This window comes from Ovis canadensis, chromosome 1 (assembly GCF_042477335.2).
Source record: "Ovis canadensis isolate MfBH-ARS-UI-01 breed Bighorn chromosome 1, ARS-UI_OviCan_v2, whole genome shotgun sequence".
NCBI classification, from domain to species: domain Eukaryota; kingdom Metazoa; phylum Chordata; class Mammalia; order Artiodactyla; family Bovidae; genus Ovis; species Ovis canadensis.
The window spans coordinates 125971510-125998243 of NC_091245.1; the positions used below are offsets into that span (position 1 = coordinate 125971510).

The 26734-nt window shown below is 45.8% G+C and overlaps 1 protein-coding gene across 1 annotated transcript; it reads right to left on the reverse strand.

The window, feature by feature from the left end:
• Positions 1 to 826: 826 nt before the first annotated feature.
• On the reverse strand, positions 827 to 18208 carry MRAP (melanocortin 2 receptor accessory protein). Its single transcript, XM_069549400.1, has 3 exons — positions 17660 to 18208; positions 4180 to 4279; positions 827 to 1374 (listed from the first exon to the last, which is right to left on the reverse strand). The coding sequence occupies exons 1-3, from the start codon at positions 17763 to 17765 to the stop codon at positions 1077 to 1079; spliced, it is 504 nt and encodes a 167-aa protein (XP_069405501.1). The 5' UTR covers positions 17766 to 18208; the 3' UTR covers positions 827 to 1076.
• Between the last annotated feature and the right edge of the window lie 8526 nt (positions 18209 to 26734).

The following is a 26734-nucleotide window of genomic DNA, read 5'->3' on the forward strand; positions in this document are numbered from 1 at the left end:
TTGGGTGAACTCCAGGAGTTGGTGATGGACAGGGAGGCCTGGCGTGCTGCGATTCATGGGGTCGCAAAGAGTCGGACACGACTGAGAAACTGAACTGACTGACTGACTGAAAGTTCTTAACAAGACAGGAGTAATGCTCTGTGCATTTATCCCCTTCCTACAAGTCAGGCTGATCACCTAGAAGGCAAGGAGTGTTCACTTCTCCTATTCCTTCCCCTGCAAAATACCCACGGTGGTGTTCTTAGAATATTCTGAAGCCAGAATGCTATGTTTAGATTCAAGTTGGAAAGGCCATGTGGTCCTTTCTCCCTTTGTGCATCTCTGGAGCCCATCAGTGTCCCTTTCCCCATCTTCCCTTCTAACCCACTGCCCCTGGGTCTGGCCGGCCGAGCCTGGCCCTTACCTGGCAGAATTATTTTTCAGTCACGTGGGATGGGGTGGGGTGGGGTTTGTGGGCTTCATGGTGTGATGCTGGCTCCGGACAATTTGCCTGGAGGAAACTCAGGCCCTAGAGAACTAGGTCCTTCGGGGGTCTCAGGTCACATGAAGTCACACCCAGCACGGGACCCTCCTGCCACCTGGGCTCAGGCCCTGCCGGCTGGACCCGGCTGCATGGAAGGTGTGGCTTGGGTCCCTTGACCACAGTCAGCAAGCCTGGCCGGCTGGGTGCTGCGGGGGCGTGGAGGGGAACCTGGCAGGCCCTTCCCAGGTGCCCTAAAAGAGGCACAGATCAGCCAGGTGAATGAGTCAGTTATAAAAAGAATCTTGCAGAAGTAGTAGCTGAAACTAAAAGGTGACATAGTAAAGATTAGTGAATACATTTTCATTTTCATTCATATGTATTTTATTTTTCTGTCCTCAACGCAAACGTAAGTGGTGAGTGCACTAAATAAAAAGGAGCAGTATTTGTGCCTATTTCCCTCGGTTGGCTGGGTCTGGCTGTCAGCCCAGGATAAATGCTTACACGTGCCCCCTGGTGGAGTCATTCTTGACCCACTTGCCTGTCCTGCTACATAAACAGGCTTTCAGAGGGCACGTAGGTATGGGGTGTTGGTTCTCCCATCGAGAGGTTCTGTCTACAGGGGAGGCTCACTGGGCGTGTTGCTGACGTCAGCTGGTGCCCTGTAGGTCCCCACCGAGGGCCAGTTCCCAGAGGAGAGCAGGGTAGTCCTGGGGGCGCCGAGGTGGAGGGTCTCTCTCGTTGCAGCTGCTGGACAGGCCGGGATGCTCCGGCGTCTGGTTCCTCGACCGAGCTCGGTGGAGGCTGCAGGGTCCCCTGGGGGGGGCCTGGGGTGCTGGGGTTGCCTCCAGACGTAGAGCGGGAGGTTGAGGCCAAGACTCCAGGGACATGTTGGGGGATCCTGGGTGGCGTTCCTGTGGACAGAGCAGATGGGAGAAGACATCCAAGCCTCCAAGGGAAGAGTCCTTCCTGGGGACCTCCTGCCTGGCCAAAGCCTAAGGAGGAAGTTCTCCCCAGGCCAGAGCCCCTCTGCCGGGGGAGCAGGCCCGGGGGTGGGGTGGGGGTCAGCTTGGCTCACCGAGGTTACCTCGGTCGAGAAATAGAAGAGACGAGGAAGTGCTCCATGGTGACCTTGACGTCGGGGCCCTTCCGCTGACCCGGTGTGTCCATTCACAGCTGGGGGGGCAGGGGGACGGAGGGGTATCTGGTCAACCTTCCATCCACCCACATGGTTGAGTGCAGCTCATCTTGTCTGTGCCTCAAGCCAACTCGTGTCCCAGCCAGAGACACGTTCTCCCTGGATGGACCCTCCTGCCCTTGAGGTGCCGGGGCGGTGGGCAGGCCACCTGCCTTCGGTTCCATCAGTGAAACGGGATGACAGTAACAACTGCCTCGTGGCGTCAGCGTGAGAGGAGACCATGAATTGATGGGTGTCTGAGCTAGAGAGCTAGGCCACATGTGGTTACAACTATAACGTGAATGAAGAGGGTCAGGAAGGGGAGCGCAGGGAAGCAGGGCCTCCTTCCAGAGGGACTCAGACGACGCTAGCACGATCTTTTTTGTTAAATAGTTTTTGTTTGGTTTCAGCATGGGAAGAATGCCTCTTTGGGAAGCAACTCAGTATTCTCTTTCTGAAATCTGACTTAGGACCCATTGGCCCTCCCTGAGTGAAGGAGGAAGCAGACAGAACAGGCTTTATCTTGAAAGCAGGACTCCCATCTTAGGCCTGACTGGACTTTGAGCTATATGCCCAGTATCTCTGGAAAAGACATGCCAACTGGGAAACCAGGCCTCCGGAAGGAAGAGCCCCAGGGCTCTCCATCGCCTGAAAGAGTACCCTAAGTATCTGTGTAACTGAGTAGAATCATACATTTTATTATGCTTATTGGGGTATGACCACAGGCCTATTGATAATTGTCCACTGTTAACTACCTAGGCTTAAGGCATATGAATCACGGGTTAACTTTGATTGTATCTTTCTTTTCCTTTGTTCAGACTAGTTTCAGGGAATTTGGGGAGGTGGGTTTGGGCACATACACTTAGGGTATATAAGGTTTTCACAAAAACTGGTCGGGGTCCTTGGCTAAGAGGAGACTCTGCCTTGGGCCCGCGGGTGTAATAAACTGCACTCCACTATCTGCATTGTCCTTCTGAGTGAGTTTTTTTCCGGGAACACGTGTCTACAACAGGGAGCATTCCTTGTCTGTCATGAAGTCCCTGGAGAGTGTTTTGTTTAGCAAGCCACGTGGCCGGTCAGGGGTGGGGGGCGGGGAACAGCATCCTCGTTTTGTCCTGTTGTCAAATCGTAGCTCAGGAGATGGGAGAGACCCCCATGTGCCCACTGGACCTTGGAACCCTCCGCTGGGACAGGAGCTGGTGGTCCTTAGCACAGGGCTGGCTCCAGGTCACCTCAGAAGAGTAAGAAGACAGAGGCGATTTCTTGGGCTGGTCCATCAGGATGTCTCTTGAGGGTGAGAACCTGCTTAGCTTCAGTGTGAGCTCTGAAAGCTAAAGGACTAGGTCTCCTCTCTGCTCCAAAACTGGTCCCTGCCTCCCACGCCTCCCACATGTGACCGAGGGGCCCTGAACGACCTGGTGGGTGAGACACTCTGGACGGGCAGGTGGGGGAGGGGCTAGAAGAAATAGAGCACCCCCTCAACCCCCGAGGCAAGCCTATCCATCTTCAGATCCTCAGGGGCCCGGCTGTGAGCCCCTACCCCCACCCCCAGGCACAGGGGCTGCCCTCTGGTTCCCTCAAAGGCTTGGAGACTACTCTTCCCTTCCTCTCAGAACAGCTCTGCTCACCTCTCCCTGCCCCCAGCTTCCTGTGCCGACTCCTGGTTCCCAGTCCCCACGACTTGGTCCAGAATAGGGGCTCAGCCCGCCACCCCAACCCCCACCCCCACCCCCCAGGTCTTCCTCTGGACACATCAGTGCCTCCTGAGCCCAGCTATTATCCTGCCAGGCCGCACATTTCCAAGGGCGATGGCTAGCCCTCAGTCACCCTCTCTGGGTTAGTTGCCCATCCCTGGTCCCATCAGCTATGGCAGGGAGACCGGTGGTATAGAGCCCCTTGGAAGCGTCGTTCTTGGGACGGTGGTGGCTGTCTTGGGTGGATTAAGCCGAGGGAAATTGAGTGTGGGAGGCCAACTGCATGAACACAGGAGTGAACGTCTAGTGAGCTCAGCTCTAATTACTGCTTGGAACGTGTGGATTGCCTCCAACTGAAGCACAGAGGTACACAGTAGGCATCTGACAACAGGTGGCCGTAGATGAGGGTCTTCGCTTTCCTGGTGAACTGGTGACCTGACTGGCACAGGATCGCCTTGGCTTCATTATATGCAGCAGCTTAACGGAGGTATGTTCTATACATACCAGAGCTAAAATGCAAAATCCAGCCATCTTTAGTCTGTTCCCTGTAGTGAGACCATTACCACGACCGTTGAAAGAAACCCCCTGCCCCTGAGCAGTCGCCTTCCTTTGCTCCTCCCCAGCCCTGGGCAACCACTAAATCTTCTGTCTCTGAGTTTGTCTCTTCTGCCACACTTCACATCCGCAGAGTCACACAGTGACTCGTGTCTGCCTTCCTTCACTAGCACAGTGTTTCTGAGGGTCATCCAGGTAGCATGAATCAAAAGGCTTTATTCCTTTTCATGGCCAAAGAGTATTCTGCCTCGGACACAGTGGCCCCCTGTTTAGCCACACACCCCCGTCCTTACCTCGTCTGTGGAGAGCCTGACCAGGACATGTAGAGAAGGATGAGGAAGAGAAAAACCACGAAAGCTGCCAGGCTCACCCAGAAGGCGATGGCGATCGAGTCTGCGGGTGGGGACATACATGTCGATGTCAGTGTGATCTCCCGTGCCCCACGGTCCCCATGTGCTGCGGAACTGGGACTCCAGGAGAGAGCCTTCTCAGTAAGTGACCCGTGAGATTTTCCCATCAATAATCACCCTGAGGGGCTCCCCTGGTGGTCTAGTGGTTAAGAATCTGCCTTCCAGTGCACTGTATGCATGCCTGTGTGCTGAGTCACTTCAGTCGTGTCCGACTCTGTGGCCCCATGGACTGTGGTCCTTCTGGCTCCTCTGTCCGTGGGGATTCTCCAGGCAAGGATGCTGGAGTGGGGTGCCATGCCCTCCTCCAGGGGATCTTTCCAACCCAGGGATCGAACCCGCGTTTCATACGTCTCCTGCCTTGGCGGGCAGTTCTTTACCACTAGCAACACTCAATGCAGGGTACATGGGTACAATCCCTGGTCAGGGAACTAAGATTTCACATGCCACAGGGCAACCGAGCCTGCTCCAGAAGTAGAGAGCACTGTGCCACAACGAAGACCCAGCACAGCCAAAATAATAATAACAATGAAATAATGATGATAACCTTGGGAAGGAAAGAGGCAGCAGGGACCTGGCTTTTTCCCAGAGCAACTAGTCACTGGGTCAGTTTAGGGTGATGACTGAGGGAAAAACCAGTAAATGAAACTGTTCCCACGCCACCCCTACCCCCCACCCCGGACTTGATTTTTTGGCTGCTTCTGTTGCTCAGAGAGTGGGTTTTCCCTTCTTCCTTCCTCCCAGGAAGAAGAAAGTGCTGTGAGCAATTTTATGTGGCAGGACAGCCTCCCCTCTCCTGTGAGGACTGCAGCCCCTACCAGGAGCCTTCTGCGATCAGCCCAGTTGGGGACCGCTTCAAAGACCCCAAGATCAGAGACTTAGAAAAATGATATGCACCAAACAATGCTGCTAACCTCCTCCGGAGAGGGCCAGGCTATGGAGATGTTACCCAAGGTGCCCCAGCCAGGCTGCTGGAGGTGAAAAGAGATGGTCCCTCTCTTTTCGGGGCACAGGGCCAGCTGGGGAGCTGTGGCAGGAGGAAAAAGCACCATTGCAGCCACCACTGTGGCTGCATCAGTGGCTGGAGGTGAAAACACACAGGAAAATCAAGAAGGATGCTCAGCCTCTTCTGGGCCCTGGTAGAACCTGGTGGAACCTGGCGGTTTGGGAAGTACCTTTATCCAGGGCTCCAGGTCAAAACATTCAGCAAGTTGCTAGGGAACTGTAGGAGTGTGTTTGTTTCTCTTGTTTGTTTCTATGGCTCTGGGCACAGAATTATTATTGTTTTAGTAGCTAAGTCGCGTCCAACTCTGTGTGACCCCATGGACTGTGACCCACCAGGCTCCTCAGTCCATGGGATTCTTCAGGCAAGAATACTGGAGTGGGTTGCCGTTTCCTTCTCCGGGGGATCTTCCTGACCCGGGGATCAAGCCCATGTCTCCTGCATTGTGGGCAGATTCTTTACCACTGAGCCACGAGGAAAGCATACTGGGTTCATAATTAGTCTCTGCAACTATCTTATCCCAGACACACTCTCGCCCCAGGACAAGATGCCCCAGACTGGGATATGCTAGGCACCCACGTGCACGACCCAAGGAAACCACTGAAGGATGGCAATCAACAGGCATGTGGTAAGCGCCTATGCAAGTCAGGCTTTGCTGGGAGCTGCTAAGGACCCCGAGGAGGCCAACCTCGCCCACCAGAAATCGCTGGCCCCCTTTAGGATTCTGCATCTGTCCACCAGCATCCTCCTCGACACTCTTGCTACATCACCAGCACTAGTCCTGCCCTGCCTTCTGTTGGGTTCTGTTCAAACAAAAGAGATTTCTGTGATGTATTCAAGTTAAAAAGTGCTAATAAATGGGTAAATAAATGAACAAATAACTGAATGGGTGAATGATTAGAGATGTGTGGGGTAAATGGTAATTATTGAGTAAAATTGTTACCTCTGCCCTCTACGACCCAAGACAGCTAGAGGGAGAAACCAAAACCTTATAAGAGTTGATTTTAAATCCTAAAAGTGTCAAAAACAGGTAATAAGGAAAAGATGCAGTATTGGCAAAAGGCCTCATGGACTCCACCACCTTGAAATGTATCAGCAAGTTGGCACTCACACTGCAGAGAGGCAAGGACTGCAGAGCCCCCCAGGCTGACTCACACCCTCTCTGCTTTCTGTCCCTGATCTGAGAAATGGCTGGCCTGCCCTGCAGCATCACACTGTTAAAGGGGATGCACGGGCTCCTGGAAAACAGGAAATGAGTTTGCTGCTGTCTGTACTAAGCTTCTTTTTTAAAAAATTTTTAAAAATCCACAATCTGGGATAAGTCTACAAAATGAGCCTGGAACATCTTGTCTTCCAGAAAGCAAAAAAAGCTATAAAAACCCAAACAAAGCAAGCTCCTAACATAGCCAAATATTGTGTTAGTTTCAGGTGTACAGCAAAGTGAGTCATCTCTCTCTCTCTCTCTCTCTCTATATATATATATATATGTATATATACTTATATACATACATACATATACACATGGCTTCCCTGGTGGCTCGGCTGGTAAAGAATCTGCCTGCAATGCAGGAAACCTGGGTTCAATCCCTGGGTTGGGAAGATCCCCTGGAGAAGGGAACGGCTACACACTCCAGTATTCTTGCCTGGAGAATTCCAAGGACAGAGGAGCCTGGCAGGCTACAGTCCATGGGGTCGCAAAGAATCAGACACAATATACACTCTTTCTCAAGTTCTCTTCCTGTATAGGCCGTTACAGAATATTGGATAGATTTCCCTGTGCTAGACAGTAGGTTCTTATTAGTTTTCTATTTTATATATAGTAGTGTGCATATGTCAATCAAAAGAAGCCCCTGACTTTCGAAGTGTTCCTTGTCTGCTCACTGTGTATTATTCCCCAGAACCTGCTTTAATTCAACTCTGTCCTAAAGAGTCACAATTTATTGTCTAACCCTCAAAGTGTAAGAGTATATATGTTCTCAGAAAATATGGTTTGGGAGTTCTAATGTTTAAGGAAGTTTCAGATTTCTGCAGACACTAACACTCTTTTTCTTTCATTTTAAAAAAAATGCAGGACTTGAGGTCTTTGGTACCTAGATAAGTTCCATCAGAGCGTCGAAGAAAACAGCATCAGAAATTGAGCAGTTCAGACGCCCTTTCCCGTCTCCCAGGCTCACTCTGTCTGTCCTAGCCCTTGGTCATTATCTCCAGATGCTGAGCAGGAAATGAGATGACACCTCTTCCAGAACACAGAGTCTTCTGAGAAGTGAAATTTTAATTTTGTCAGACCAAAAGAGCGAGCAGCAGACACCAGCCGTTTCCTGCACGGCGTTCTCTTTCATCATGTGCTTTTGAAAAAGCAGCCAAGAAAATAGGGTTTTTTCCTCTTCCTCCTAAAGGGTCAGCCTAAGTGCTTGGAAAGAACATTTTGTTACAAGGGCAAGAGCTGTCATTCTCCAGGGTGGGAAATGTTTAAACAACCCAGAGCTTGTCTTTACAACAAGAAGCGCCAGACTGGCTTGACAATAAAACTGGTTCAGTCATGGAAAACTCCCCTTCCCTTCCCTCTTCTCCAGAGTCCCAGGAGAAAGTTAACAGCAAGATTTTTCCCTTCCTGGGCGATAATAATGGGGTTGAGAGCCTAGACTCTGGAGGAGGTCGATTTTGAGTTCAAATTCTGACGACTATTTCCTAGCTTTTTGATCCCAAGCCATCTGAGATTTTTGCATCTCTAAATCTGTTTCCTCATCAGTTAAATGGGGATGATAGTGTGTGTTATATAGGCTGTTATGCAAATTAAATAAAATAATATGCGTAAACAATGCCCATGGCAGGATTTCCTCATGTGATGGTTGTGAAATGATCTGTACATAGAATTAAAATCATTATTTCTGTTAAGAGGGTTTTGTGGCACGTGATGTCGCTGCTTCCTTCAAGCGCCCTAAAACGTAAGCTACGTAAACGTAAAGGTAATTGTTCTTGTCAATCCTTCACCTGCTTCCATAGTAATAGAACCCCTCCTGTAGCTAGGCACATGGCTGCCTGAGATAAAGACTGTATTTCCCAGCCTCCCTTTCAGTTAGTATGGTCATGTGACAAGGTTCTGGCCAATGAGATGTGAATGGAGCATTTGCAGGCCGGCTTCTAGGAGTCCTGCGGAGATGGCTGGATTTCTAACACATGCATTCCTTCATATTCCCTTACTCCATTTTGCTGCCCAGAACACGGATGTGATGGCTATAGCCAGGATTGGAACGTGATGGTGAGGACACATCCCAGGGATGACAGAGGTGTGAGCTGAAACAAAGCCAGTCCTTGAAGACTTCATAGAGCTGACCTACCACTCTGCCCTGCAAACTTTTACATGAGAGAGAAATCAAAGTCTGTTTTATCTGGTACTCCATTAAAGTAACCAATTTTCTGCATTGAATCTGGACAAAAATCAATAAATGACTTCTTAAATGAACATACCAAAACTGACAATTCCAAATAAATGCTGACCTTCAAAATAGTCATCCCCTCTCTACTGTGGTGGTGGTGGTGGTTTGGTTGCTAAGTCGTGTCCGCCTCTTTCGACACCATGGACTAGAGCCTGCTGGGCTCCTCTGTCCGTGGACTTCTCCAGGCAAGAATCCTGGAGTGGGCTGCCATTTCCTTCTCCAGGGGGTCTTCTTGACCCGGGAACTGAACTCAGGTCTCCTGCATGGCAGGCAGATTCTTTACCGACTGAGCTACGAGGGAAGCCCTCTCTACTGTAGAGCCTTGTAAATTTCCTAAAATACCTGTGTTGATCAAACATTTATAAATTCTTCTTTTGGAATTACCTTCAAGGATACACACACACACACACACACACACACACACACCAATCTTGCCACTTTATGAGAGCATCTTTTTTTTTTTTTTGAGATCATATCTTATTTTCAATACCCAAATGGTACCAATCACTTAATTTCATTCACCTGATTGGTTTATGGGTGATTTAAACTGTTTACTGGAAGCAAATCCACCTTCCAAAGAAATACATAATGTATCACTGTGGATATTTCATAGAATGTGTCAGGGCCACCAAAGTCAGTTCCAATGGACGAGTACCAAGCAGGTTTTGAGGAATCATGGACTCACTCAAGTACGACAGCTCCACATGAGGCTAGCTTGATGGGAAATTTGCTCCAAGATTACATTCTCAATCTTTGTTTAAAAATCCCTTTCAGTGCTTACATCGTACCCATGGAACTGACCGTCTGCAGAAGGCTTAGACATCATAATAAAAGTTCTGGGACTTCCCCGGTGGTCCAGTGGTTAAGAATCCACCTTTCAAGGGATGTGCATTGGATCCCTGATTGGGGAACTAAGATCCCACATACTTGCAGGGCTACTAAGCCCACTGAAACTAGAGAGCCTGGGTGCTCTAGAGCCCCTGATCCTCAACAAGAGAAGCCCAGCTGCATGCTGCAACTAAGTGCCACCATGAAGACCCAGCACAACCCAAAAAAGGAAAAGTTGCAACCTGAACTTGTTTGCTGCGACTGAAAGAGATGAATAGCATCATCGACTCGACGGACGTGAGTTTGCGCAAACTCTGGGAAATAGTGAAGGACAGGGAAACCTGGCATGCTGAAGTCCATGGGGTCGCAAAGAGTTGGACATGACTGAGTGACTGAACAGCCACAACAACCCACACTTGATCGCTCTGGCCAGAAGAGAAGATTTATAGAAATCAGTCTTTACCCCAAAGTCTATTCATTGTGTTCAGAAGAAATTGGTTAGTGATTGTTCAGAAGAGATTGGTTAGTGATGTGTTTTTGTTCTTCTTCTCCCAGCTGTTGGAGAAGCAGATGAACAGACTGCCTTATTATTGAAGCTGCCAGAGGCAGTGCCTCAGCAGAAGTCGGTGTGGGCTATGACAAATTCTTTCTAACTGGTAATTAAAGGAAGGAGGCATACTGACCTAAGAGGTAAATAATACAGCAGTAAGGCCAGGCACTACCCAAGGGAAATCAATCCGCCTCGATACTCCCTGCAAGGGAGCATTCAACCAGTATTTGGAGACTCATCGTATTAACATTATCTGTATTGTCACTGTAAGATGGGAATATGAGATTGTCTCTTTTCTCTCCAGAGCCTAGCCTCTGAAAAGGGAACAGAATCAAGTGTGGAATCAGTTTGTTCAGGCAGGGTCTCAGGAGACGGATTTCTGTTTTCCACCTTTTTGACAGTGTTGGGGAGATTCTTAACATTTCCATGAAACAGAAGCCATGTCTAAAAATCACAGGGGTGACAATCTTTGTGAAGTCCCTGTAACAGAATCACACACCAGATTTCAAGCCTTCCCTGAGGAAGGGCAACCCACAGCCTTCAACTCGGCGTTGAAGGCTCATAAAAATGTGTCTGCATCCCGAGATCTTTCCAATTATCCATCCAACCATGATGGAATAAATTGCACCATCTGGGTATGAACACAAAAATCTTAAAATCCTTCCTGCTTGTTAGGTTAACACATGAACTCGGGTATTTTTTCCTTCTATTTTGTGTTTTTCTCAATTTGACATAAGTCGAACCCCATCTGGCCTTCGCCATGTCAACCTGCTGCCCCAGGTGACCTTCTGGTGAGGTGGTCTGAGGGAGAGCTTTGCCTCTCTGTTTCCCTCTAAAGCATCTTTCTGTCATTCATGTGCACAGACCTGGGGCGTGATGGTTTGTGATTTGTTTGACTGGGATGGAAATCCAACCCAGAGAAACTGGCAAGGAGAGAAAGTCGCATCTGTCAGCAATGGAGGTCACCTGCTTTCTGTGGCTGACCTCTCTCCAAGCTCACCTGGACTCGCACCTACCTTCCTCTGCCTTCAAAGCCAAGTAACAGAGCATCCCTGAGACAGCCTGATGTTGCTTCTGCCGATCATTATAAGAAACAAAAGTGATACAGTGATATGGGAGCACAGACTTTGGATGAGGGAGAGTTCTGGTTTTGCATTTTTAGGCTCTTTTAAATTTATTTATTTGTGTCTGTGCTGGGTCTTTGCTGCTGGGTGTGGGATTTCTCTAGTCGCACCAAGCAAGGGGCTACTCTAGTTGGGATGCTCAGGCCTCTCACTGCGGTGGCTGCTCTTGTTGCAAAGCACAGGCTCAGTAGTTGTGGCACACGGGCTTAGTTGCCCCAGGGCATGTGGGATCTTCCTGGACCAGGGATCAAACCTGTGTCCTCTGCATTGCCAGGAAGAGCCTCAACCCCCGGACCACAAGGGAAGTTCCTGGCTTTTTCTTTTTTCCTTTTTTCAAACTAACTTATTTGAATTCAAGTACTGAGGACAAAAGTAGGCAAGACTTCTTCGCTTAACACACAGCAGTGGAAGAAGTCCTCTCCCTGGGGCCATTGCTTATAAGACCAAAATCCTGGAAGCGTTCTATAAGTTCAAAGACACCAGTTTCTAGAACAATAGGCAGCTACTTACAAGGTTCATGTGAAAGAATATTTCACAACATGGGGAAACAAAAGATAGTGAGGTCAGTAAGAGCAAGGTACAAAATAGCATATACAGCCAGCTCTTATTTGAAATATATCTAGGAAACAGAATGTGTATGGTGAATTGTCTCTATCTGCTTCAGCTGATGGCTAAGACAAAGGTACCACTATAGACTGAATGGTCGTGTCCCTACCACCCCAACATGTGGAAGCCCTAATCTCCAGGGTGATAGTACTTGCAGGTGTGGCCTTGAGAGCTAATTAGGTTTAGAAGAGGTCATGAGGGTGGGGCCCTCATGATGGGATTAGTGCCTTTATAAGAAGAGAAAGAGACCTCTTTCTCCATTTACACCAGGGAAGAGCCCTTTGAGCTCATGACAAGAAGGTGGCCATGTACAAGCCAAGAAGAAATCCTCACCAGGTGTGTGTGCCTGCTGGGTTCTCGGCACTGTTCTGAACTGTGGGGAGACAGACAGACAGACAGGTGGACAAAGCTTTCTGCTCTGCTGGATCCCACATCCTGGTGAGAACCTGCCCCCTAATCATGACAAGTGTCCTGGGAAGAGTCCTGAGGCGTGGCAGCCGGAATTGAGGTCTGGGATCTGTGACTATCCAGCTGGGTGACATTAAGTTATCAGCTTCCATGAGTCCCACATACGTCTATTTCCATACGGTATTCTATAATACCAGGGCACTCTTATTCATGTATGCAACTGTTCCTGCCTAGGCTGTCAACACCTAAGGGTAGATATCTTAAAAATATATATCTATTTATTTTTAAATATATATGTATTTATTTGGATGCACCAGGTCTTAATTGTGGCATATGGGGCCTAGTTCCCTGACCAGGAATCAAACTCAGAGCATGGAGTCTTAGTCACTGGACGGCCAGGGAAGTCCCAAGGACCTTTTCAACTTTATGCCTCCAGCCTCAGCGCATGGCCGTTTCCTGCCCGCATGTGACCACTACCCTACCGACCCTCACATGTATATATCCACCAAAGCCATATTTTTAGCAAGCAAAGTGCGCTTTGTCTCTTCCCTGCTTACTGTTTTACATGATTTCCCACAGCTTATGGGGATCCTCCGAGGCTGGCCTGCAAGAACTTGTCCCCTGGAGGATCTATTCTTCTTCCCAAAACACCTCTGGGAAGCCCCTCTTTTATATACAGGAATGTAACTGTTCTCTATCCTGCGCCAGTTCTGTTTCCCCTCAGCAGCTCCAGGCAGGAGTTGTTACAAACAGCACGCAGAATAGGAGTCCAGTTGCGTGTGGCTGGATAGGCACGCTTGTGCATGTGCTTCAGCGCATGTGTGTGCACGCCTGTGTGCATATGAGGACACAGACGCAGAACCACCCTGGTTGGCTAGGCACTGATATTCTTCTGAGTAGTTGCTGTTGTTCAGTTGATCAGTCGCGTCTGACTCTGCGACCCCATGGACTGCAGCCTGCCAGCCTCCTCTGTCCTCCACTGAGAGGTAGCGTGAAGTCATCTACTGAGGGGCATATCCAACTTTAGAAAAGGCATTTGAACATCTTGCAAGGTTGTCCGGTGGTTGGGACTCCAATCCTCCACTGCAGGGGGCCCAGGTTCAATCCCTACTTGGGGAACTAAGATCCCACATGTTGCGTGATGAGGCCAAAAAAAAAAAAAAAAAAGAAAGTAAAAGAAATAAGATGAATAAAAAGCTGGAAACAAATAAAAATATATTTTATATATATCTTTAAATGTGGTTGTAATAACACATTCAATAGCACATTCACAATGCCTGCGAATTGACCTTGCTGATTGAAATATTGGGATGAATGAATCATATGTGTAAACATTCATTACATTTTCTTTCTTGTGTAATAAAATGTCCCCATAAAGTGACTCTCTAAGCTACTAAGTATAAAATAAATTATTCATAAGATTAAATAGAGAACAATGAAAAGAAGAACGTCTCCTGCAGGAGACACAGGAGACTCAGGTTCGATCCCTTGGTTGGGAAGATCCCCTGGAGGAGGAAATGGTAACCCACTCCAGTATTCTCGCCTGAAAAATCCTGTGGACAGAGGAACCTGGCGGGCTATAGTACATGGGGTCACAAGAGTCAGACATGACTGACTAAGCATGCCTGTAGTAACATAACCATCATTCATTTATCCCGTCTCCTGTTGATGGATATTAGGCCATTTCCACTTTCTGACTGTCAGACAGTGCTGCAGTGAACACTGAGATACCTGCATCCTGGTAGACACATGTACCCACTTCCCTAGGCGGACACCGGGAAGGGGACTCTGCCTTGTGAACGTCTGTAACTTATTTTGGTTCTTGCCAAGCTGCTCTCCCAAATGGTGAACTCAAGTTTCATCCTATCAACTGCATTTAACGGTACTGATTTCTGTCCTTCCTACCCCAACACTTCAAATATCAGCCTTTTAACTCTCACTGATTGAGTGGTTGTGAAATGGTACCTACTTGTTCTTTCCCAGTGCATTTCCCTGATGACACTGAGCATTTTCTCCTGTTCCTTGGCCCTTTGAGCTTCTTCTGTTACTGTCTTTTCATATCAATTGCTTGTATTTCTTGGAGAAGGCAATGGCAACACACTGTAGTACTCTTGCCTGGAAAATCCCATGGACAGAGGAGCCTGGTAGGCTGCAGTCAGTGGGGTCGCTAGGAGTTGGACACGACTGAGCGAACTCACTTTCACTTTTCACTTTCATGCTTTGGAGAAGGAAATGGCAACCCACTCCAGTGTTCTTGCGTGGAGAATCCCAGGGACTGGGCAGGGGTGGGTGGCAGGGTGCTGGTGGGCTGCTGTCTATGGGGTTGCACAGAGTCGGGCTCGACTGAAGTGACTTAGCAGCAGCAGCAGCTCGTATTTCTTTTTTTTTTTTTTTTCCTGTTGATGGATGGGTTGTGTTGACTTAGGAAATAATAAAGTGGTTTCCATTTTAAGAGAAAAAGATAGTTTTCAAAAGTAGCTCCCCCAAATATAAGGAATAGCCACTGCGGTCTCTTTGTCATTCCTGGAATATACCAGGCACTCCTCTGCTTCAGAGCCTTGGCCCTTGGTGTTCCTAATAGGTTCCTTCCCAAGACATCGTCAAGACTTAATTTCTCACCTCTTCACAGGCCACAGGTGAGGCCTTCACCAGCCGTCTTCCACCCTTCGGTCCCTGCTCTCCTAGCCACGTTTCCCATTTGACTTTTTGGAGCACATCTTGCCATCTGCCATATTTTTCTTGTTTACGGTGAACTAAAAAGACTGCCTCCAATTTTTTGTTTTGCTTATTTTTGGCTGTGCCACACGGCATGCAGGATCTGAGTTTCCCAGGGAGTGAACCCCTGCCCCCTGCCCCGGAAGCACAAGGTCAGAACCACTGGGCCTCCAGGGAGGTCCTCTGCCTCCAATTTTTAACCCTTCTTGCACTAGAACCCATCTAATTCCCTCCTCCTGAATCTGGCCTGGCCTCGCTAACTTACTTACCCAAGACACAGAGCTAGTAAGCGGCACAGTTCAGATGAGAATTACAGCCAACAGGCTTAGAGTCCATGTACCTAGACTCGACAGAGTCACTGGCCCATGACTGGTCACCCAGAAAACAACAACAAAAACAAGACAATTAACCTATTTAAGGTGCAAACACCCCAGCAGGGGAGGAATTTTGCCTAGCCCCAAATTTCTTTCCCAGAGACAATAGAAATTAAAATCAGGGCATGAAGCCTGGGATATGTGAGACACAAACAGGAATAAGGGAGCCCAGAAAAAGCACCTCTCTCTGTGGATATTAAAGATTCCTGATATCTAGGACTTGGGTATAAAATGGTATTTGGCAGCCTTTGTGATAAATTTAGAATTAACTTTCTAAGACACTTTTGTGATACACTGTATCTTTCTAAGATACTTTTGAGACAGAATATTCTTTTAAGATGGATTCCCTGTTTTCTTAATAAATGAGACTTAAAACTTTATTTATTTGTTTGTTTGTTTATTTTTGGCCATACCACATGGCCTGTGGGATCATATATCTCTGACTAGGAATTGAACCCTGGACCCTGGGCAGTGAAAGCATCCAGTTCCAACCACTAGACCACCAGGGAATTCCCTTAAAATGTATTTCTTAATAGAGTTTAATGTATTTGTTTGGAGTTCCAGTAAGCTGGGTGGGTTTCTTCAAATTGTAGATATCACGTTTTCTATAGTCTGTATGCAGATATGGGAGAGTTATTTAGCCAGTCCCCTAAGGTGTATAACTTGAATACTTTCTGTAAAAATACCAGTGGATACTTACTTTTCATAGGAGGGACACAGAGCCTGGCTTCTCCCTGTGAGTGTCAAAAGTCCTCAACATCTAGGTTGTCCAGGGTGGGGACAGTGACTGGTCTCTCTGGCAAGATTCCTTACTGAAATAATTGTTATTGGGTTTGGGAATTTGAGGAAGAACTTATTTGACCTCATATCTAGCTCCCCAGGTTGTAAATGTCTGACTCTAGTTCAAAGTGCCAAAAAAAAAAAAAAAGAACATCTCAAACCTCACACACAATTTAGAGAAAACCAGCCTTCTCCCCAAGAAATGTAAGTTACCTGTGGGTAACAGGTGAGGGCAGAAATTGAGATCATGTGTTCTAAGCTCCTAAAGTTGCTAACAGTTGCCAACACAAAGTAGCGAGGATCAACTTCAGAGCCCAGGTGATAAGTGAGACGTCAGAAGCTGAGCTAGAATTTTATTTAATTTGTGTTCATTTTAAAAAGTCCTTCCTAAATGCACATCTATATGTTGTCCAGGTCAGCATGGATCTTGAAGTTCTGAACTTTTGATAATATCTGTGAGTGGGCTTTTATTTCAGATCTGCCACTTTCTCCCTATTACTCTATGTCTTCCATATTGTGAGTTGCATGTGAAAAAACTCTGCATTTTCATTTCATGGGTTTTTAGCTTGTATCAGAAAACACACCAAATCTATTGTCCCCCCCAAAAGTTTTGCTACAGTGTCAGGAATACAGGAAGTCCTCAGCAAACGTGAAACAGAAGTCCTTCACTTCTGGAAGGTGGATATGACATAGAAAAGGGAACACTTCCCAACCAGACATTCTATAGGACTTTCCCCAAGGACCCTGCCAGGGCTCTGCCTCCTTTTATTAAATAACACCAGTGAAGTGAATTTCAGTTTTGAGCTGGTTTGTAACAGACTATTTTTTTTCATATGGGAAGCATTGTGTTCTTTCTAAGGACACATTAATTTTTGACAGACATACTGTGTGATTGTAGTGAAGTCCCTGAAACCTGGGGGACTTCAGGATAGGCAGAAAGGATGGGTTCCTGGAACTTTGTTTTTGTTTTGTTTTTTTTTATGCTCATTTCCTCATCTGACTTGTTATCTGGTCGGAGTAACTAGAATAATCAGAGAAGATTATTGAGAAGCTACCGAGTTACTTCAAGATAAAGACTGGGCAGGTTAAGATGAAGAAAAGGCTGTTAACTTGTCTGGTGGTCCTTCATGAGACCATGAAGATGAAGCGTCGCTCGGTATTTTTAATAAGAATTAGTCGCACATCTTAGAAGTGAACACCATAGCTCTCTCCCACATCTACATGGAGACAATGGGAAAACTCGAAATCTATACAGTTTGGAGAAACTCATCTAGTTATTGGACCCCTAGACAAATATAACTCTATTGAGAAATCTGTCTTACCAGTGTAGCCTGCTCCCAAAGTGTCTTAGTTTCTCAAGAGGCTAGTTTCCAACTTAGTACAGAAGATAATAGATACACCCTCCATTCCCTTCTATCTACGAGTTCAGAGTCCCATTCTGGCTTTCCCGTGATATCCTGGGATTCATAAGTGAATGGAGAAAAGCCATCTGTGCCAACCCCCAGCCTCCAATCGGCCAGCTTCCCCAGTTCAGGACTCACGTTTGTTGGCGCTTAGCTTCTTCTCATCCACGGGCATGAGGTCCAAGTAGTCCAGGTAGTATTCGTAGCTGTAGTATGGGGCAGAGGTGTTGGTTCTGTTGGCCATGCCTGCGTCGCTGGCCGGTGGCCCTTCCGGAGCTGCTCTGAGCTCGCCCAGGAGATGGCCCTGCTGATTTGTGTAAAATCATTCAAGTATGTCTGTGGGTCTCCGGACTCAAGGCCTACTCACTTATCAGAGCTGTGGGGCTGGGAGGAAGGTCAGGACATCTTTAGAGTTCAAGTAGAGCGATCCATCCTGCTGGCTTGATGCAGCTCCAAAACAAACAGAGTACGAGGCGGGAGCCTCAGGTCCCTGCGCAAGTGCTGGTTGGCCCTCAGCATCCGGACAAGAAAACGGATTCCCCCCAGGACCCTCGAAAGATAAGATGTGGACTAGGACTAGAAAGGACAACCACTTTGGGCCCTAAATAATTAATTGAACCAAATCAAAAGTCTGGCACTGCCAGGCTTGACTTGCATTAAGGCAGCTCTTGGTGCTGTTAAGCAACCAGCAAATCACTGGCCTAGATTCCTTATCTGAGGGTGGAACCTGAGTGATGTCAGCCTTGAACTTGCAACCTCTCTCATGAACACATCACCACTTCATTAAACCCAAAGAACACGCTGCTCCAACAGAATGCACGTCCCAGCTTTCATGTGCGCTCCCAAGAACCAAGCAGTCAGCTGCCTCTGTTCAGACTGGGGAGGCTGTTTTCCAGGTCAAGAACCCGCACAAATTGTGTTCCTGGGAAACAGGGCCCCAGGGTTCACCAGTCCTTGGCTGATGATAGACGTGACAAGGATTCATCTGGTCAGGGCCCGACTCCAAGTTGTACACTCACTTTTCTAAGAGCAGAGATACAAGCAAGAGGAGCATTCCAAGTGCTGGAAATGAGCAGGACTAAATGTGAAGAGCTCCCTAAAATTTAGCTTTTGAGAATTAGTGATGAAGTCAAAACACACACTGTCAGGGGACTTTCCCTCCAAGATCCCGACTTTCTAGTCTTCTCGACTCAGGTCTACACTGCCAGAGGAAAGGGGGGCATTGATAGTGTAGGCAGCAAACCCAGATAAATTCAGGCCGCCTACAAAGGTCCATCTAGTCAAAGCTATGGTTTTTCCAGGTAGTCATTTATGGATGTGAAAGTTGGACTAAAGAAAGCTGAGCACCAAAGAATTGATGCTTTTGAACTGTGGTGTTGGAGAGGACTCTTGAGAGTCTCTTGGACTGCAAGGAGATCAAGCCAGTCCATCCTAAGGAAATCAGTCCTGAATATTCATTGGAAGGACTGATGCTGAAGCTGAAAACTCCAATACTTTGGCCACCTGATGGGAAGAACTGGCTCATTTGAAAAGACCCTGATGCTGGGAAAGACTGAGAACAGGAGGAGAAGGGGATGACAGAGGATGAAATGGTTGGATGGCATCACCAACTCAATGGACATGAGTTTGAGTAAGCTCCAGGAGTTGGTGATGGGCAGGGAAGCCTGGTGTGCAACAGTCCATGGGGTCTCAGAGTTGGACACGACTGAGTGGCTGAACTGAACTGAATTAAAGGATAATTGCTTTACAGTATTTTGATGGTTTTTGCCATACATCAACGTGGAAAACTCTCACAGACAAACCCAGAGACACTGTTTAATGAGATATCTGGGCTTCTGGTGATGCAGTCACATTGACGCATAGCAGCATCAGCCCTCCCTCCTTCCCTGCCCTCTCCCCCTCCCCCTTCCCCCTCTTTCTCCTTCCTCCTTCCCTCCCTCCCTCCCTCCCTTGATACATTTTCCAATTGAACACACTTTAATTTCATCAGCTTGAAATTTTCACTTCAGACAAAACACCGATTGTTCAAATGAATTCATTGATTGCTCTGGTAATAATCTTGACTTTTTAAAACCCCATGGAATTTCCCTGCTAGGAAAACAGATTAAAAACGTGTTTTCCCCCTTGACATAAGTAAGAACTAATACTCCCATCAAGGTCAGCTCTCTGAGATAACCATGACATGTTCATATTAACAAAGACCTCCAAGACCTTGACAGTTGGCCTTGCTTTTCCTCTCACTTTAATTTATAAACCTGAACTCAAAGGTGAAGTTGTCTTTCCTTCCGTGTTTTCTTTTACAGGAGATGCACACACTTGTTAGCTAGCCTTGTGGCCATCCACCGCGTACAGGAGAGAAGGTGAAGAGAAGAAAGGGGAGAGCAGACACTGGCTGAGCAGTGCCTGAGCTGGCTACTCTGCTCTGTGTTTCCTGTGATTCTCACAATACTCTGCTCGGGGGTCGGAAGCCTCTTTTAGGGGGATAACAGCCAGGTAGGACAGCCTCCATGCTCTGCCCAGGACACCTTGAACTTGCAGACTGGTATGCAGTCATGTTATGTGGTTGCCATGACAAATTACCACAGACTTAGTGGCTTAAAATAACATAGATTTACTATCTTACAGTCCTGGAAGTCAGAAATTCAAAGTGAGTTCTGGGGCTGAATTGTGGGGTTGGAGAAGACTCTTGAGAGTCCCTTGGACTGCAAGGAGATCCAGCCAGTCCATCCTAAAGGAAATCAGTCCTGGGTGTTCTTTGGAAGGACTGATGCTGAAGCTGAAACTCCAATACTTTGGCCACCTCATGGGAAGAGTTGACTCATTGGAAAAGACTGTGATGCTGGGAGAGACTGAAGGCGGGAGGAGAAGAGGACGACAGAGGATGAGATGGTTGGATGGCATCACTGACTCGATGGACATGAGTTTGAGCAAACTTGGCGAGATAGTGAAGGACAGGGGAGCCTGGCATGCTGCAGTCCATGGGGTCCCAGAGTCAGGCATTGCCGCGGCCAGCACAAACAAGAGTCGCACCTGCACAGGGAGAGAACGGAGCGTCCCAGCTAAGAAAATAAGAGAGAGACAAAAGATGGGGTTGAGAGGATCAGATTAAAATGGCTGATACCTTGCTTTATTGTGCTGCGGTATATATAGGGTAAAGTACGTGACTTAAGGCACTCACAAGGTTGTTTTTTAATCTCAGGATACAATCACCAGACCCTTACCATTGTATACAGAACACAATCAGAATATCTATCTTCTATGAAGTATACACAATAAGATAATCTATCTTCTATGAAATGTTGCCGAAACCAAACATCTTGGAGCCTTAAGGGTTATAAAAATTCTTGAGGGTGGCGGGACAGGGAGCTTAGGCACATGTCCTAGGGCCCGGCATACCTGCCAGGGAGCTCCCAAGACTTAACCCTTCACGGGTCGTCCCCCGCAAGGCATGACTTAGCGATTGAACAATAATAGCAATTATCTTACACTCCTGGAAGTCAGAAATTCAAAATGAGTTCTGGGGCTAAAATCAAGATGCACCCAGGACTGTTTCCTTCTGGTAACCCTGTGGAGAAATCTGTGTCCTTGCCTTTTCCAGCTTCTGGAGGCTGTCCTCTTTCCTTTTTTAACAATTATATATATATATATTTAATATCTATTTATTTGGCTGCAACAGGTCTTAGCCACAGCACCCCGTGGAGTGCATGTTAGGTGCGGCGTGTGGGGTCAGACCTGGCCCTCTGCATTGGGAGTGTGGAAACTTAGCTTCTGGACCACCTGAGAAGTCCCTGTCCTCATTCCTTGACATGTGTCTTCGTTAGACCTTTCTCCTCTTGATTCCGTTGTCACTTCACCTTCTTTCTCTGCATCAACTCTCTCTCTTCCTACCTATGAAGGTACCCACACCATTTTGACCATCCAGACCATCCAGGAAATCTCTCCATCCAGAATCCGTAGTTCAGTTATATCTGCAAAGTCTCTTTTTGCCATATGAAGTCATATTCACCGGTTCCAGGGATTAGATGTAGATATTTGGAGGCGGGGGACTATTATTCAGCCTGCCACATGGGTCAAACAGTGTTGTGGGTATACAAATCCTTAAAAATAGAGCCTCTCTCTGAGGTATCTGTTGTTGTCAAAGATTTTTGGTAAAAAGTCACTTTTTAATATTGAACAAGCATGGGTATATAATAGAGAAAATTCAAAATTTTCATGACTTAAAATTTTTTTTATCATAGGCAATTTCAAACTTTTGCAAAAGCAGCAAGAATAGTATTTTAAAACTCCACGGAATCATCACAACTTCAACAACCATCAAGTCCTAGGTAACTTAGCATCTGTAGCTCCATTCACTTCCCTCATTCTGGACTATTGTGTAGCAAATTCTAATACATCATTTCATCTGTAAATATTTCATATTTCATACTTATCTCTAAAGGAATTTTTTAAAAAGTAAAACCGTGGTACTGTTATCCCACCTAAAAATAGTTAATTGCATCAAACATCCAGTCAATACTATAATTTTTCCAGTTTGCCTCATAATTTCTTTTACAGTTGATTTGTTCAAATCAGGAGGAAATGAGTTGCATATGTTGCAGCTGGTTGAAACGACTCTCAAGTCTCATTAAATTTGTAGGCTCTGTCTTCCTCCTACTTTTTTTAAAATTTGGAATTTCTTTGTTGGGGAAAAGAGTTATCGACTCTGAAGAGTCTGCCAGTTAGATCCCACATTGTGTTAGTCATGTTCCCCATTCCCTGTATTTCCTGGAAAGTGAAGTTAGACCTAGAGGCTGGATCAGATTTAGGTTCAATTTTTTATTGACAAGAATACATCATCGGTGTTGTGCTGTCTTACCCTCAGGAGACACATAATGTCTGGTTGTGTCTTTTCTGTGCAATATTATCAACCAGCAATATTCATTGTTGAGATCCATTGAAAAGTGAAAGTAAAGTTGCTCAGTCGCATCCGACTCTTTGCGACCCCATGGACTGTAGCCTACCAGGTTCCTCAGTCCATGGGATTTTCCAGGCAAGAATACTAGAGTGGGTTGCATTTCCTTCTCCAGGAGATCTTCCCGACCCAGCGATTGAACCCAGGTCTTGTACATTGTAGGCAGATGCTTTGCCATCTAAGCCACCAGGGAAGAGCCATTAAATATGGTGAAAATGATTATTTCTTTTCTTTTCTTTTCTTTTTTTTTGCCCACAAGGCTTACAAGATTTTAGTTCCCCAACCAGGGATCGAACCTATGTCCTCTGAAAAATAAAAATTGTAATTTCCTTATTCCATCATTTCTTTTTCACTTATTAGCTACCATCCTTCTAAATAAACAAACCAAAAAAGGAAAAATATCTTTGTTTATGAACTATCTGGTTACCTCAGATACAGTTCATATCAAGATGGGATAAATGTTTGATTTACTTCTTTTTGCCAGTTTTCAAAATAATAGTTGGATTTTCTAGCATCTTTCAGCAGTGAACAGTGAGAGGTTTTTGTTTGTTTGTTTGTTTTGAGCTTGTGCAATGAAACCTTCTTATGTGTCCCATCCATTACAGCTACTGTCTTTACCAATGTACAGTTTACCTCATATTTGGAGAGTGAGAGCCTCCTCATGTTGGTTATATTGGAAGTTTGCTTTATTTGGTTTTTATAGCTTTTTTGCTTTCTGGAAGACAAGATGTTCCAGGCTCATTTTGTAGATTTCTTATCCCAGATCGAGGATTCAGCCTTTTCTCCAAGGAATACTGGTATTTTAGTGGGAAATATTCAGCTATCATAATCTGAATGTTACAGGTGCTAATTGCTACTGAGTTGGTTACAGTGTTCAGGCCTATTCAACCTAGAGAGTTAGGAAATGTTTATTCTTTAAAGCAAAAAAAAAAAAAAATCATGAGTTCATACTGATACATTTTTTTTTTCCTATTTTAAATTTTTTCCCCTTTTTCTCATATGTGCGAAGTCACTTTAGTTGTGTCAGACTCTTTGTGACCGTATGGACCATAGCCTGCCAGGTTCCTCTGTCCCTGGGCTTCTCCAGGAAAGAATACTGAAGTGAGGTGCCATTCCCTCTTCCAGGGGATCTTCCCAGCCCAGGGATCAAACCTGCATTTCTTGTGGCTCCTGCGTTGACAGGTGGGTTCTTTATCCCAGGACCACCTGGGAAGCCCTTTGCTCGCACTGATACTGTTAAATTAAAAATCATCACCACAGAGGCTTTCCTTAAGCTTAACTTCCACGGCTGCATCTCTTTTTCCCAAAACTTCAAATCCTATTCTCCCCAAGTAATACTTACTCAGTGTAAGCATTGGACACAATGCATGCACAGTCTCAGAATAATGTGTGCTTAGTGGCTCAGGCATGTCTGACTCCCGCGACCCCGTGGACTGCAGCCCGCCAGGCTCCTCTGTCCATGGGGTTCTCCAGGCAAGAATACTGGAGTGAGGGGCCACTTCCTTCTCCAGGGAATCTTCTGGATCCAGGAATCCAACCGGGGTCTCCTGCATTGCAGGCAGACTCTTTACCAACTGAACTATGAGGGAAGCCCTCAGAATAATAATATCAATATCAATAAGAACATGATTACTGAAAACAATTTAAGATCTTTTGTGAGGAGGCAGGGAATTTTTTGTTTATTTGTTTTTGCTCCTTGTTTTTTTTTTTTTTTGTCCTTAGAGTATCTCCAACAAAGTATATATAGTCAAATTTATTTATTTATTTATTTATTTATTTATTTAGGTCATACAGAGTGGCTTTTGGGATTTCAATTCCCCAAACAAAGATCAAGCCAGGGGCCCCAGCATGAAAGTGCCAAGTCCTGACCACCAGGTCATCAGGGAATTCCCTCAACTTCATGTTTTAAAGTCACTTAAAATAGTTCTATCTATGAAGTTATGCCACCATTAAATATATTAGATATTTCAATATGTAGAGATCACTTTTTAAATATTTATTTTGTTTTATGGTTATGTAATATTTATGCCTTCTCCCATTATTATTATATTTACATGATTCAAAAATAAAATATTACAAACTAAGGTATATTTGTAGATAAATTCCTTTCTACAGAGCTTGTAAAGTCTGTATTCTTACTGGGCAGGAAACTGCCTGCTTTCCTGCACGATAGTCTGGGCTACAGATTATGGTGTCGAAACTTTTGAATTTTATCAATCTGATAGCTGAGCTATTTGTTTTCAGTGCAGTCAAAAAATGAGTGTGGTAGAGAATCTATTAAAAATATGCAATATTTACCTTTCTTTAACTGTGACTATGCATGCCACATTTCTTGTTGCAGCACATATTTGAATAAGAAAGGAAATGTTCAAGACACATTGTAAAAGTTCAGTTGGACTTCCTTGGTGGCGCAGTGGGTAAGAATCCACCTGGCAGTGCAGGGTTCCATCCCTGGTCCAGGAAGATCCCACATGCCATGGCGCAACTAAACCCCTGTGCCGCTACTCCTGAGTCCGCGCTCTAGAGCCTGCGAGCAGCCACTTCTGAAGCCCGCTCACTGGAGAGCTTCTGCTCCGCAGTAAGAGAACCCATTGCAGTGAGATGACCACGCATTGCGAGGAAGAGTAGTTCACACAGAAACTGGAGAAAGCCCATGCAAAGTAGCAAAGACCCAGTGCAGCCAAAAATAGAAAATAAGTAAAGAGAAATTATTAAAAGATAAAAAAGTGCAGTTATGTCTAAAAATGTCCACTATACATGGATCAAGATTAGAGTGGATAATCTAATTCCAACCTGAAATTACTTGCCCTCTAAATTTTGAAATTTTCTAGCTTCTGAAATTGAGCTGTTGATGAGGAGTCTAAAGCCACTCTGATTCTTGCACCTTTTTCTTTTCTTTGAAACTTTGGCATCTTTTCTGAAGGTTGAAGTTCAGATATTTTACAATGCTAAGTCATAGTGTGAGGTTATTTTATTTTTTGGCTGGGCAGATGGTATATCCTTTCCATCTAAAGAGTCATATGTTTAGCTGAGAAATTGTATTATTATGTATGAGTGTGTGTTAAGTCTTGTCCAACTGTGACCCTATGAACTGTAGCCCACAGGCTCCTCTGTCAGTGGGATTCTCCTGGCAAGAATACTGGAGTGGGTTGCCATGTCCTTTATTCCTTTGATCATTTGTTCTCCATCATTTGGTCTCTCCTGTCTGTTTAGTCAGATATTGGGTCTCTTGCACTGATTGCTTATGCCTCTTATTTTTTCCTCACCTTTTATATTTCTTAGTTATTTTACTGTATTTTCTTCAATGTGAATTTTCTTTAATGTTCCCTTCCAGTCCTTCTACCGTCGATGCAGCATTGCCTCAAATCTCTTGAAAGATACATAAGCCATGCTGTGATACTGGGTAACAGGCAGGAAGGCCAGGGGTCTCCAAACGGAGGAAATAGCCTGCAAGTGTCAGACATTTTTATCTCTCTTAAGCGGCAGGAGGAAACCAACTAGCAATATTTTTTCCTTCCCTATACAAATTTAAAAGGAGGTTTCTCTTAAAATTCTGTGTTGCCAAAATGACACCTGGTTTCACCTGAAGTTAACTATTCTCAAACCTAGAGATAACCAATGCCTTTTCTTATGGAAATGTTTATCTTAAGCTATGCTAATATACTATGTATTTACCTCAAACTCTGTCTTCAAGCTTTTGGCTCAGAACCTACTTGACAAACCAGTGTGTTATACTCGATATTGTTCCTCTAATCTATGTAAATGAGACTATTTGTATGGTGATCTGCCCTTCTTCAAGATTCGAGTTTATCATTTTATGGCTCAGGATGAGCCATTTAGTGCCAAGATTATCCCAAAATGCATCTTATGGGTGAGGGGCCTGGTGCCATTCTGAGTTTTAAGACATTCTTTTCTTTCATTAACAGACTGCTAGTGACTATATAACATCCAGCTGAAGACTAGCAGGGGGGTACTCTTTCTGCCCCCTTCTGATGCCTATGTCAGAAGCTTTCTCTATCTCCTTTATACTTTAATAAAACTTTATTACACAAAATCTCTGAGCGATCAAGCCTCGTCTCTGGCCCCGGATTGAATTCTTCTCCCTTCGGGGCCAAGAATCCCGGCGTCGTGATTCAACAACAACCTTTCAATACTTTAGGTCTCTGCCGTATTATTCCAGATCCAGGAGTCACAATCTTCACTTTTGGATCAATCTGTGTTGCGTTTAGAGGTTTGGTATGTTTGATGCAGTTTATAATAAA

Coding starts and splice junctions, on each gene's coding strand:
- MRAP (XM_069549400.1), bottom strand. CDS start 17,765: ATGGCCAACAGAACCAACACCTCTGCCCCATACTACAGCTACGAATAC. Junction 4,280..17,659: donor GAAGCTAAGCGCCAACAAAC/GTGAGTCCTGAA, acceptor CCCCACCCGCAG/ACTCGATCGCCATCGCCTTC. Junction 1,375..4,179: donor TCAGGCTCTCCACAGACGAG/GTAAGGACGGGG, acceptor CTCTGTCCACAG/GAACGCCACCCAGGATCCCC.